At 41.4% G+C, this 14923-nt stretch overlaps 1 protein-coding gene across 1 annotated transcript in view; it reads left to right on the forward strand.

Annotated features, from left to right (window-relative positions):
- The window catches only part of zfpm1 (zinc finger protein, FOG family member 1), a 152454-nt gene that overhangs the window by 124431 nt on the left and 13100 nt on the right, over window positions 1-14923 (forward strand). Inside the window, exon 4 of the mRNA XM_061821705.1 lies at window positions 7248-7381. Within this exon, the coding sequence (XP_061677689.1) occupies window positions 7248-7381 (134 nt within the window). The remainder of the gene's footprint in view (window positions 1-7247; window positions 7382-14923) is intronic.

Below are 14923 nucleotides of genomic sequence, written 5' to 3' on the forward strand. Positions count from 1 at the left end.
GAATCTGTAATTAATTTGTGTAAATTCAACGGACAGGACGAAATAATTGACATGGTTATGAAAATGACACAAAGCGAAGATGCAGCTCAGAAAATCCTTTCAAAGTCCCATCATCATCATCATTTATCTCCCAGGGTTCCCTTCTCACTGTGTCACTGTCTAACCCCTCGACCCCCCCAAGTCATGGTTAATTCCGTTATTTATTTCATTAATAGCAGACTGATTGGTTTATTGTGTTGGCTCATCACAGAGACCTGGACACTGCGATGGCTGTTGAAGCGTCCATACTGTGTGTGTGAGGTGCATATGTGTGTAGATAGTACTGCAGCAGAACTGATTTATATTTAAAAGAAGCCCATACTGCCTTGAGGATGTTTTTTTTTTATTTTTATTCATTTATTGTTTCGTTAATGGGTCATCAAGCAATGACAGAAAAATAGAGCTGTAAGATAGCCACACATACACTCACAGTTTGTGTACCGTTTATGGGGATAGTATCATACAGTACAGTGAGGGTAGCATGCAGTCATATTGATAAGGACTGTCAGATTATTGCTCTGGTCTACAGTGAGCAAAGGGGGTAATTAAAAGGGATTAAGATTGTTTTAGGTCTCATGGTATCCCAGCGAACAGAATGAAGCTGTTGATATTAGTAAGAGGTAATCATTCGTGGAGGCGTTCAAACTTTCTGAAAAGAGTGTTTTATGAAGAGTATCTCCCTGACAGAGAAATAGTCTGCATTCTATTATATAGTTTTAATTAACCGACTGGCTTCCGTCATCCAATCCTGAAAGCTGTCACCTTAACGTAGTGGAAGGGTTTGTGTCTCCCACTGATCCTAGGAGCTTCACATCCCTGCTTGGGTCACCCAAGACAAACAGGTCCTAGGTGATGGACCAAGCAAAGCACTGCTGTGAGACTCCTATGATGAAAAACTTAAATGGATCGAGGTTTCCCCTGCCCAGACGTGTCACAGGGTATGTAGGTACTAAACCCTCTTAATATGGACTGTTCGGTCCCTGTGCGACTGGTGTCATAGAGTTTGGGCTACACTGCTGGCAGTAAGTTGGACTCATTTCCGGTAAGGGTTGTACAAAGGCTGCCTTTTGTCACCGATTCTGTTCATAACCTTTATGGACAGAATTTCGATGCACAGCCGAGGCATAGAGGGAGTCCGGTTTGGTGCCATCCCTGCATTTTGCAGATGATGCGGTTCTTTTGGCTTCATCAGCCCGTGACCTCTAACTCTCACTGGAGCGTTTGCAGCAGAGTGTGAAGCAGTTTGGATGAGAATCAGCACCTCTAAATCTGAGACCATGTTCCTCAGTTGGAAAAGGGCAGCATAGCCTCTCTAGGTCAAGGATGAGATCCCTACCTCAAGTGGAGATGTTCAAGTATGCTAAGGTCTTGTTCATGAGTAAAGGAAGAATGCAACGTGAGATCAATAGTCGAATTTTGCAGTCTCTGCAGTGAGGTGGACTTTGTATCGTTACGTTGTGGTAAATAAGGAGCTAAGTCAAAAGGCAAAGCACTCCATCTACCAGTCAACCTATGTTCCTACCCTCACCCATGGTTACGAGCCGTGGGTCATGACTGAAAGAACAAGATCCCAGATACAAGCGGCTGAAATAGGTTTTACCCGTAGGGTGTCCTGGCTTTACCTTCAAGATAGGGTGAGAAAGTCTGTCATCCGGGAGGAGCTCAGAATAGAATCACTGCTCCTCCACATTTAGAGGAGGCTGATGATGTGGGTGGGGCATCCGACTCTGATGCCTCTGGACACCTGCCTAATGACATGTTCCAGGCACATCTCACCAGTAGGAGACCCAGGGTACGACACAGGAAACGTTGGAGAGACTATCTCTCGGCTGGCTTGGGAACGTCTTGGGATCCCCCTGGAAGAGCTGGATGAAGTGGTTGGGGAGAGGATAAGTCTGGGCATCCCTGCTAAAGCTATCCAACCTCCTAAGCAGTAGAAGATGGATGGATGGATGGATGGGTTCCAATCCATCATTTGCTATTACTTACAATACATCCATTGCCTTATACGGTAATATAATTATCTGAATGATAATAACAAATACTCTTAATATTAAATCCAGAAAGTGTTTGAATTAGACGATTTACACAATCAGGATGTTTTCCTTTACTGCTCAGATAAACATATTGATTTATGAAAAATAATGTATTTGTTCTCTTATGTATGCCAGTGAGGCATAGTGACAGACACAACAAATAAAAGGTCTTCTGTTAGATGCCAGGAAGTACATGGAGTAATGACTGTTTATCTACTTTTTGAATATATTTTTGTTGGTGTGCCATGAAATTTTCCAATTGTGAAATATGTGTCTTCACTCCATAAAGGTTGGAAATCACTGCTCTAGTCAGGTCATGTATTCTAATCAGTCAGGTCAAACCAACATTACATTATAGAAATATTGGGAACTAACTAACTTCACACACCAAAACCTTAGAGCATACTTCAACATAACGCCGGCATGTTTACATAAAACAGTTAGTGCTGGGACATCTGCTAGGTTACATAACATTCGGTTCCCTGCTTTCAAGTGGTATCGTTTTAAAAGTTTGTGAACATACCTCAAGGAAGCTTTCAAAGAACATAATCTCTGAAGCACCAGCGAGCACCAGCACGTTTTTCCCCAATGTGTTCTTATAAAACACGGGACACGATGTCATTGCCATGGTAATGAGTGTATCCATTGTATTTGAGTTGACAAGAAAAAACTCCTTGATTATAAAAGATGGGATGGTATCAGAGTACAAGATTTTATTGCAGTAGTCCAATCAGAACAAATGTCTCTTGTAGTTTATATTTGTACTGTACGTGTTTTCTAGATTATTTAAAACCATTCTGACTTTTATTTAGTAGGCTAGGTTTATTTATAAAATCATCCAGTCTTTGTGCAAATATTTTCTCCAGGATCTTTGAGAAGTGTGACAGTAAGAAAACTTACATTTGTTAACAAAGGTTTTCAGTAGTCTTACCTAGTTTTACTTTATAGATATTGCTATAGTGAATAAGTCTTGTTTGTCTCTTGGTAAGCAACGTTGTGATGTGTGATTGCTTCTTCAATGTGCAGTCAACTTAGTCAATTTTGAAATGTATCGTTTCATTTGACAAGCATTGATGGTCATTTTCCAACTAGTCAGTAGCCATTATTCTTTTATGTAAATGCCATATAGTTATCATCTGTTTTGAATTGTTTATTTTTATTTTTGCATCTTATCTTATCTTTTCATTGGTGCCCACATGTGGTGTCATCACAAAAAAAGGCAAATCAATAACAGACCACACTTTATTGATGTAACTCATTAAGTTGTTGCTGGAAAATTCATGCTTTTGAGGAAATCAATTTCTATAAATGTTCCAACTCAATACTGTACGACTTGGGGTGCTGAACTCTGGTTTATCAGTCATGATAGTGTGTGACATGGTCACCATTTTGAACATGTGCAGCGTATCTTATTTTAGCAGTGCTTCTGTCTATCAAGGCAAACCATCTACATTAGTGGTCTATTGCAGGGTAAAACAACTCCAGTACTAGCTACTTTGATTCACATGTAGGGATGGTGACACAGGAAGATATGGTTCCATAGACCACAGAAGCAATGTGATAATGTGTATTCATCCTTAATATAGTAAAGAAAATAAGTATGTGAACACCCTGCTATATTGCAAGTTCTCCCACATAGAAATCATGGAGGGGTCTGAAGTTTTCATCGTAGGTGCATATCCACTGTGAGAGAGATAATCCAAACAGAAAAATACAGAAACTAGAATGTATGATTTTTTTAAATGATTTATTTGTCTGATACAGGTGCAAATATGTATTTTAACACGTCTATCAGCTAAAATTCTGACCCTGTTAGTACACCTTTAAAAGTCCACCTCCACTCTATCTTGAATCAGATGCACCTGTGTGAGGTCATTCGCTGCATAAAGACACCTGACCACCCCATACAATCAGTAAGACTCAAACTTGTAACATGGCCAAGACCAAAGACTTGTCCAAAGACACCATAGACAAAATTGTATAACTCCACATGGCTGGAAAGGGCTATGGAGAAATTGCTAAGCAGCTTGGTGAAAAAGGTCCACTGTTGGAACATTCACTAGAAAATGGTTATGGTTAGGGTTAAGCTAAACATGACAGTCAATCTCAACCGGAGTAGAGCCCCATGCAAGCTATCACCTCGTGGGGTCTCAATGATCCTGAGAAAGGTGAGGAATCAGCCCAGGACTAAACGGCAGGACTTGGTCAATGACCTGAAAAGAGCTGGGACCACCGTTTCCAAGGTGACTGTTGGTAATACACTAAGACATCATGGTTTGAAATCATGCATGGCACAGAAGGTTCCCCTGTTAAAACCAGCACATGTCAAGGCCCGTCTTAAGTTTGCCAGTGACCATTTGGATGATACAGAGGAGTCATGGGAGAATGTTTTGTGATTAGATGAGACGAAAATTGAACTTTTTGGTCATAATTCATAAAAAATAATTTGGTCATTACATTGCTGGACGTTGTTTGAACACTCGGGAGAATGGATTTAGGCTTCATAAGTTTGAAAGAGACCCGGTTCGTTGTGAAAAATGGATTGCACGGGTGCCGAGGACGAGAGCTTCATGGGTTCCAAATAACAGGTAGGCAGTAATGCGTCACGGCTCGACGGTGTTCAACAAGAACTGCGGTGGCTTTGAAAATATCCCTAAAAACAGCATGGCTTGGCTCCATTACATGCTCCACCTCCTGCTTATCAGCCACACCGGCTGATGCGCCGCGTTCGGCGGTCACTGCTTCTGCGAAGGCTGCTCGTCGGGCTTTGCGGACGGGGGTGGCTCTGAAGAACTCAGCCACGTGCGTGCATAAAGCGCCCCGGCTCGACTGTGTTGCTCAGTACTGCGGCGTCTGTGAACACCCCCGGAAAGCAGCACCCCTCGGCTCTGTCATAAACCACACCTGCCGGCTGCAATGAGCCGCGATGGCTCATCTCTGCCGCGGAAGTGGATCGGACGGGATGGTGTCTTGGCCGTGATCGCATATAATCTGAATATGGCTCCAAACAATAGTGACTGGCCTCACAATTCCGGCCACGCCTGTATGGAGTTTGCATGTTCTCCCCCGTGCCTGCGTGGGTTTTCTCTGGGCACCCAATATACCCAATAGAAAATTTTGGGAGGGAGCTGAAACTCTGTGTTTCTCAGCCCAGAAACCTGTCTGATCTAGAGAAGATCTGCGTGGAGGAGTGGGCCAAAATCCCTCTGCAGTGTGTGATAACCTGGTGAAGAACTACAGAAACCGTTTGATCTCTGTAATTGCAAACAAAGGCTACTGTACCAAATATTAACATTGTTTTTCTCAGGTGTTCAAATACTTATTTGCAGCTGTATAACAAAAATAAATCGTTAAAAAAAATCATACATTGTGATTTCTGGATTTTTCTTTTTAGATTATCTCTCACAGAGTGGACATGCACCCATGATGAAAATTTCAGACCCCCCCCCCCATGATTTCTATGTGGGAGAACTTGCAATATAGCAGGGTGTTCAAATACTTATTTTCTTCACTGTAACTGACAGACTAAAACTGGTGTCAGACCTGTTTATAAATTGATCTCTGTGTTCGCTTACTGAGGTCAAATCCTTGCACAATTTCACAATAAGGGACAATGGAGCTGGTCAGGTTGATAAGACTCCCATGTGGTAAGGATCAGCCAATAACACAAATGCAGCCTGGACACTGATGGAGTGATGTGATAAGGAGGGTCACAGTGGCCAAACATACACCGCATAGGAATACTGGTGAGAGGGTGGACAGACATTGGACTTCAGACACTGAAGCCAGCAGGTTAAACTAACGGATGAGTCATGTTTGGCTTAGCTCTTGACCTGGAACGGATATCTGATGTTGACATTGCTCAGATGTGAGTCCAAATTTTTATGTCTGTCTTCAAGACACCGTAACTAAACATCTTGTCAGGCAAATCTAAGCACCAAAGTGTCTGTCTCGAGTTGTTATGTGGGCAGGGCAAGAGAATTTTAAAAATGGGAGTTCTGGCAGTGCTGACCGTGACTTGTACATTTATTGAATTTGGGAGACAGCCTCAAGTTTTTAGGTGCCATTTTAAGAGAAAAAAAAAACTATATATTTAACCCCGACTGAATGTAAATTAGCGTAGTATTTGATGCATTGCAACATGACTTTCCTTCTCAAACCATGCTTCTGCACCTCCTCATAAATCTGCCCCCTCCCTTTCCTGCGCCAACACCTCTACCTCGACCCCCCACGCCCACCCCGCCAACTGTGGGAAAGACATTTTATCAGCGTCTGTCCGTTGTTCTCTGGTGGGGATAGATACAGAGAAGATAGATGAGTGTTTTGACATGGAGAGTGTTAGACAAACACTCTTATCAGGACCAACACTTTAGACCGACCCCCTAAAACAGTCTCCTGAACCATGGATGTAAAAAGGAGAATACGAAAAGAAGGCAAGGATGGTTTTGTTTTGTTTTTTCATCAGAGTCAGGATGATGACAAAAACGAAACTGATTTTCTACTGGAGGGAGCCTGAGACCCAGCAGTGGCTATACAAATCCCACCCAGTGAGTTTCTCACTCTGCAGCAGTTACCAATGTTGCTCTCTCTGCTGGAACTTCTCCAAACTGCAGACCACTCCCATCGCTCACTATCTCTCTGGGATGCAGTTGGGTCTGACCACAGCTGTCACTGCCATCCTTCTACAGTTATCATAAAGAGGAAATACACAAAAAGCTGCTGCTGAACTGAGCCAGAGCTGAAATAGCTCAGCTCATATCAAACGCCCTCTGCTGATGAGCCACAGACTGTTTAGCTGGTTAGCTGCTCCCGTTACTTTTGGAAGGGTTCAGGTCAAGTTCAAGTTGAAAGCAGTATTTGTTTGCAGAGACCCATCATGTGCTTCTGGGTTGATGTGACAGAGTATGTTTCCAGTAATTCAGAAACTCAAAGATTATTTATAATTGATTGAATATCAAAACAGAGGTGATCAAAAAAATATCATCTGTGGACTGTATCAAAATCTTATCTTATTATAATAAGACATCTACATGAAAGTTAATGCAAGGCTAACGCTACTAAATGCTTTTAAATATGGCTTTAATGCAACTTTTAATAGAAATTTTTCCTTACTCAGACATGAGAAAATTTAGTTAGAAATGTAATGCTGATTTTCTTTTAATCCCATGACAGATGAGCTGGAACTCAGTCAAGAAGGCAGTGGCAGAATGGTCATCGCTCGCAGGGACCTCCATAAAGACACAGTTTGGGGACCCTACCCTGGGAGCCTCCAGTCACATAGCAGCGCAGATGATGGAGCCTCAAAGGTGAGGACTACAGTATTGTTTGTAAAACTGTGCGTGTGATTGATGTGCAACTAAAATCTAATATCGTACTAACAGAATGGCTCCCATTTGAATTCCTATTTGAATTAACTCTGTCTTGGACCAAATCTACCATGTCAATAACTTAACAGCTTTATTTTACTTGGCAGTGGAGCGTCAAAGATCATTTGGTACCATGGAGCTTTTTCCATCTTTGTTGTAGTCCTGGGCAATCTTTTGAACCATATTTTCCTTGAATGTGCCATGGTGAAGCAGCTGTAGAGCGTTGGCCTCACAATTCCGGCCATGCCTGTATGGAGTTTGCATGTTCTCGCTGTGCCTGCGTGGGTTTTCTCCGGGCACCCCAGTTTCCTCCCACTGCCCAAAAACATGCATTAATTTGAGACTCTAAATTGTCCTGAGGTGTGATTGTTAGTGCGACTGTTGTCTGTCTCCATGTTCCTTGCAATTGGCTGGCAACCAGTTCAAGTTGTACCCTGCCTCCTGCCCGATGACAGCTGGGATTGGCTCCAGCACTCCTGTGACCCTTGTGAGGATAAGTGGCTCAGAAAATGGATGGATGGATTTTCCTTGAAATCTTAAGTTTGATCGTGTGTTGTTCGACCCTGCAAAAGGTATCGGTACCGTATAAGATATTGTTTCATTTGAAATACTGTCCCGATGCCCCCCTTGACAACTTTTCAATTCCCCCCCAGGTTCCAATTTTCAGCGCAATCATTTGCCACTGCTTCTATAATTTTTGAGTTCAACATTTCAGATAACATTTCAAGCTATGGGGGGGTGTGGAAAAAGTTAATCCCCTAAAGTGGTGGTGCACTCCAAAAGTTTGAAAATCACTGGTATAGCCAACACGAAAGTAAGGTAAAACATGATTTTGGTTTATTATTATTATTATTATTTATTTGATTTATTTGAAACATCAAAGGAGTCAGATACCAAGGATAGACCTTATCACATTACTGTTGAGGTCACTGATGGTCTAGTGGTACACGCACCTGAATTTGGTGCATGTAGTGCAGGATTGATTCCCGCTCAGTGATGACGTTGATATCTGCCCTGCGACTGACTGGTGACCAATCCAGAGTGCAGTCTGCCTTTCGCCCTGTGTTAGCTGGGATAGGCTCCAGCACTCACACAACCCTTGTGAGGATAAGTGGCTTGGAAAAAGGACGGATAGGCATTATATATGACAGCTGACTTTGTCCGTGTGTGCATGCACATGCACGTGTGTGCGTAATTGTGGGACCGGATGGAACCCTATCAGAGCCTGTTATTTTGCATCATGTGCAGGTATCTTATCATATGATGCTGATGCTGGGTGATGCTTCCAAGCATGGAGTGCAAAGTGTTAAACCTCTTCACAGAGAATAATGTTAAATATCAACCAGTCTGTGCTAGGCTGTGGCTAGTTTAACTAGACTGAGGCTTTGTCTAGTTAAAGCGGGTCATTTACCTCTCCTCCCTTCCTTCCCCAGACATCCGTCTGTCTTTTATCTTTGCATGGCGCCATCCTCCTGGACAGCAAACTACAGTGATTGATTTCTGTTTGATAGGCTCTCATTTGTAAGATTTTGTTTATTATCTGGAAGCAGATAAAGTGTGTGTGTGTGTGTGTGTGTGTGTGTGTGTGTGTGTGTGTGTGTGTGTGTGTGTTTGCGTGTATGTATGCGTGTGAGCGTGCGTGCATGTGTGGCTAGGCAAGGAACCACTTGATTACCCATCACCATTTTTTCTTCTCCTCCTTCCTCTGTCCATACTGTCCTGCTCTTCCTAAAGTCTAGCCTTGAAAGGCCTTGTATTCATGTATTTATTACTCACCCTAAGTAGTCATGCTCTCTCCTGTACTTCACTTTTTGCTCTCCTTCAAGCCTCATCTCCTCACATCCTACATAGTGGACTGAAGTAGTGAGGATTTAGCCCTTCAGTCTTTCTTGGAGATAGTAGTCATAATCTTACATTCCTACTGTTTCTCCTCTTCCCTCAATATCCTCCCTCTCCCTCCATCCCTCACTGGGTCACCAGAGGTCAGGGCTATCCTGGAAATGAAAGACATGCGCATGTTCCGCAACCTGAGAATTTACACTCTTTCCTTCAGTAGTACACAGAGGAATGAAATTCATTGCAAGATGCCGTACTACCACTGAGTTGTATGGATTTTTTTCACATTTTGGAATATTGGAAATAATCACTTTTTTCCAGAATGTTTGCATCATAAAACCTTTGGTAACTATACAAGCCATGTTTACATAAAATCCTAAACATTCAAAAAAAAATTTAAAGCAATGAATCACTTTTCAATATAAAAAAAAGAATGTGTGAAAGAAACTTACATTTAATGATGGAGGCATCATATGACAGTGCTGCTCAAACAAGTGTAAAAAGAAGAAGCAAAACAAACTTAAAACACTAACTTGACAAAAGTGACAAAATATATCATCATCGTGGTCATTATTATGTCATGTATCAGCATCCTGATTTAAAGGAAGTCTTTAATGTTCTTCTTTTCTTAAATGGTTCTAACGCACATCCTTTTTGTTTTCCCTCCCATAAACCACACCATCTTTGTAATACGGTTGGTTGTAAGCTCTGTAGTTCAGTAATTAAAAAAAAAACTTTAAAAGAAAACAGCATAGAATGTGTACATTGGCCTCACAGTCAAATGGATCCGGGGTTGATTTTGGACTGAGTCCATGCTCAGTCCACCCTGTGAGAAGTTTGCTTTTATCCCTGCACTTTTGCCACAGCTTCTTCTCACATATCATTTAAAAACCAGAGATTGACTGGAAACCAGTTCAGGGTGTATCCTGCCACCAGCTCACCTGTGCCCTTGGACGCTATCAGTTATAGAAGAATGGAAATTTTTTTGTGGACATTATAAGAGCATGTAGACATCAATGGGAGGATCATTGGCAGGCTTTCAGATGGAAATCAAACCTGTATTTTGAGGATAGGCTTTACAGAAAATGGATGGAATGGATGGATTTACACTGGAATTTGGTTTTAGTTTTTGCAAGATTTTCCATGTGGCTCAATATTCATCTTCTGTAGATTTCCCCGTTTGGAATTGCTTTAAATGTTCATAGTTCTCTCAAACAGTAATATAAAATGTGCCTAACAGTTCAGTCTACTCACTACTTTCTTTTTAATTATATGTATTATATTCTACCTATCTTCCTTATGCCTCAGTGAAACCTCCAGGCCATGGCCCTCATTTCTAGAAGAGATTGGCACAACCCATCCAATGATGCCCCTTCTGGCATTGCTCTTCGTCTCTCAAGTTATCCTTACACAAATGTGTTTCATATTTGGCCCAGCAAGATAACCTATCAGTTTCATAGAAGGTCTACTTAGCAGCACTACCTGGACGGGAAGAATTTTGTGTGCGCTGCAATATATTTAAGTTCCAGTGTAGATGCTGCACAAAGATACACATGACTTATTTATCTCAATAAATACATGTAAAAATATAGGGATGTGCTGGTGTGTGCAACCACATGTGCTTGTTATCATGTGGGTAGCAGTGAGCTTGTCATTTGTGAGAAACAGATCTCCTTCATTAGATTAGCAATGTGTTAACTGGCCTGTGTCATATGGAAATCCTCCCATTTGCATCTCTTGAGAAAAAAGGTGTGAAACCATTTATCTATTTAAACATATTCTCGCTGATATGGCCGGCGGAGTTCAGAACAGGGCAGTGATAATGTTTACTGATCGACTGATCACATGGCTGCTGATTCTTCCCATTTTTGGTTGAGTGAACAACCAGGTCCTCCTCAGCGAGACTCCCATGGCAACCCCACAGTGAGCTCCTCACAGCCAGTCTCTCGTCCGATTGGATCATATGTAACAAATCTGGTATGAAATTATCTCGTTTGATTGGATCCTGCTGTAATTAACTGATAGTACAGATGCATGTCATTGGACCAAAGTTTCAGCATTGTTTCGATTTTTTAACTGAGATGACTAACAGTGATGATGCAAGGATCAGCGCTGAAATTCATAAATTAATTCTTCAGTTGACAGAAAAGTCGAGAAACACCCATGTACAACATCATTCCTATTGTTCTCCCTCCTTCAGCGCTACCCAGAGGCTTATGCAAGCCCAGTCCTGTCTTTCTTGGAAAGGGAGCCTCAAGGCACGATCCTGGAAGGAAAAGAGTAGTGGAGTTCGAAACGTTATCACACGCAAACGTCTTTTCATCATGTTTTAGAAACAAGCGTTCGCACTAATCCCCCAATAATCTCTCCAGGAGAAGTTGGGCGATAAGACACGCCACCCACGGCTTTTCAAACACTTTTGGGGTAGTCTCTTCCCACTCTCTATCTCTGCTTCCCTTTTACCTCCTCTACTTTCCTCATCCTTCCACTTCTTCATCACTGTTTCCTCATCTGGAAGGACAAGTGAAGGTGATCACCTACTTCTCCTCCCAAGAGCACTCTTCTTTGTCTTTTTTTTTTAATCTGAGCCAATTTGTTTATGTCCTGATTTCCATCTTTGCGTTTATCTGCAATAATCAGCAGTTTTTCCCTCTCTAGTCATCTGTCTCCTCCGCCCATCAAATTAGAATGTTAATTAAAATTATGCTCCTTCATAAGATGACAAATCAATGTTCATGGTGTGACACCTCCAGTGATGCATGCCGGAAGAGATGCACAAGTTCATTTCTTTGAAGGAACAGAATAGCAAGAAACGGGCACGTAAAGTTTATTCGCAAGTTATTTTTCAAGTTTTGTTGTGTATGTGTGTGTGTTTACCAAATGAAAACAAAATTAAAAGCATCACCTTCTGACTTTTGGGTCAAAGAATTACGGGGAGTAGTTCAAGATCATGGCAAAGGATGTGTTGTTTTTCCCAAGGAGAATATTCCCTGATTATTGCCTTCCATTTCTAACTTAAAATTGACAGTACCCTGTTACAAAAGCAATTTTAGGTCAACCCCAACCCAATTGTAGGAGCTTCCTGTACTTTCACCTGTTGTACAACCACATGTTGACATTAGCTGTTGGTTTGGCAACAGAAGAGAAAATTACCCCGAGTGAGGAAAAGTGAGCTATCAATGACACAGAAGAGGTGAGACAAAACAACCGAAGAAGATAAAGAAACACTCCAACTGACAGCCGTCAGCTAGCCACACCAAGCAGAAACTGAAGAGGAAGAAAGGAAAGGTCCATCACGTAGAACCAAATACTTAAGAGGTAAAACAATAAGAATGAACAAATTTGAGATAAACAAGGGAACTTTAAAAAAAGATTAAACCGCTTGGTGCAATGACTGACCAGTATCTGCATAACATCTAGTTCATCTCTGGCCTTGTGGAAGAAGAATCCAAGTGGAAGAGTTACTGAAAGCCTTCCTCCCCTCCATTTTCTATCTCCAAGACTCATCTGTGGCTGTTCGGGAGCACAATAGCCAAGACGGCGTCATTTTAGAAATCTCTCACCAAAGTCCCTATTTAAGTATCACACTTTTATATTTTTACGTCATTAGCATACATCTAATCGGACTTGACTCAGAGATTTTGGATTGAGGTATGCGTTCACAGCTTTGTATGACCAAAACACTATAGATGTCTGTTGAGCCCACACTGACATTTCTATTGTACAAGAAATATTGTCAGAAAAAGAAGTGTTGCATGCGTGTGGTGTAAGTGAAAGTTTGTATAAGAGATGCAGTAGTAAGTAGGTTTATGATTTTTATCTGTCTTTTCTTCTTTGTGTTTTTGGAGGATTCACACAGTGGCCTCTTTGTTTGGGACAGTGTGTGCAGCCCTGCAAACCTCCTGGATAGGGAAAGAGACTATTTCTTGTAGCAAGAGATGGAAGAGAGAAAAAAAAGATAGAAGAGGTAGTGATATGATGTAGATGAAGAGGCTGGTGGACAGAGGGAAGGAATTCCAGTTTGAGAGAGCAAGAGAATGGGGGCTTCATGGGAGGGACAATGAAAGAGGAGATGGGAGGAAGTGGGCAAATCGGATGATTTCTGTGATTGGCTTTGTGAAGAAAGAGGTGAATAAATGAACAATGGCTGAAAAGGTCAGGCTAGGAGTAGGATTCCCAGATTGTGGAAGTCCAAATGCTTCAAAATGATAAGGCTGGGAAATGATTTGAGGAAAATATTACTAGCTCAAGGTGTGAATATTAATAAGCTTGTTCTGTCAGGCTTGCAGGTTAAAACCAATAGATACACTATTTAAATCCAAACTTTTTTTTTTTTTTAACCTGTTATCCTGTTTGGGGATGTACTGGACTCTAATTCCATCTATGCCACAAATCAGCTGTCAACACAGCAAATAAACACACACACATACCTTCACCTACTTAAGTAAACTTCTGAGCGAATGAGTAACCAATTCTCCAAACATCAAAAAGAAAAACAGAACTAAAAGAACATATATCCTATGCAAGGAACAAGTATTGTAGAAAAAATGTTCACATTAAAGTGTATCACATTGTTCATAGAATAAAATTAGGAAGCTTTTTAGATTAAACTTGTGTCCCACATTTGTATCACTCAAGGTCTTCTGTTTTTTAGTACTGTCGAATTAAGGTATGACTCTGGGAAATACATTTCTCAGCAAATACACAAGTCTGTATTTCACTGACTGGATGCCACAATCACAGAAGTAAAAGTTAACTTTAGCAAGGGCATTGACATGTCTCCAGACCATGAGAGCTGTTATATTTGGAGTTTTTGCTGCTTGTCCAAATTATTTTGTCTTTGGTCCAGAACATGTGAACTGTAGATGCCTCCGGTTCTCGTCTCTCGATATGTGCTGGAGAACCACCCTGTGACATACAGCACATTAAACCTATTGACCACTTTGTTTTAACCTCTTGACATTTGCTTTGAAAATGAGAGCGCCCTATCAAAAATAGTTGTTAAAAGACAATAATCCAATGTTTTAATATAATATTCTATAGCCCCTTTTGAGAGGCTATAGAGTAACACTTCTTTCTGAGATCCCAAATGGCAAGCACTATATTGTGTGTTGACTTGAAGTGATTGCACGCATTGTTGGCAACATGTGAGAACATCATATTTAAAAGAGGGTTTTGCACTTTGGCTAGGTCTGACGTTTTTTTGGAACATCTGAGGGAGCACCGCAAGCCTTATGGGAAGATGCAAATAAACATATTTCTAAATTCCAGAAAATAAATCAGTCTTTCTGATCATTTTGGGGATGCTGGGAACCACGTGAAAGCATCCTATTTTTTCAAACTCCTGCTTATAATTGAGATGAGTGCATTTAGAACAACAACACAACAAAAAAACTACACGTGTGTTCAGTTTAGTTCAAGGAAAGTTCTGACCCCCATCACCGTCACCTTCAATTTTGGTACAGATTGATTGAGAAAGGGATAGAGAGCAAGGAGGCATTCTGATACTGAAAAGGAGAATGGAGAAAGAAAATGAAAAAATGAAATCAGCCTGGCATCATTTGCATTCAAGTTTTATCAGCGAAGGAGGAGGGTGTTTTGGGGACTGATAAGGAGAGGTTGTCGTAGGCTGTGCTGGAGGTGGAG

This window comes from Syngnathoides biaculeatus, chromosome 6 (genome assembly GCF_019802595.1).
Source record: "Syngnathoides biaculeatus isolate LvHL_M chromosome 6, ASM1980259v1, whole genome shotgun sequence".
Taxonomy (NCBI): Eukaryota; Metazoa; Chordata; class Actinopteri; order Syngnathiformes; family Syngnathidae; genus Syngnathoides; species Syngnathoides biaculeatus.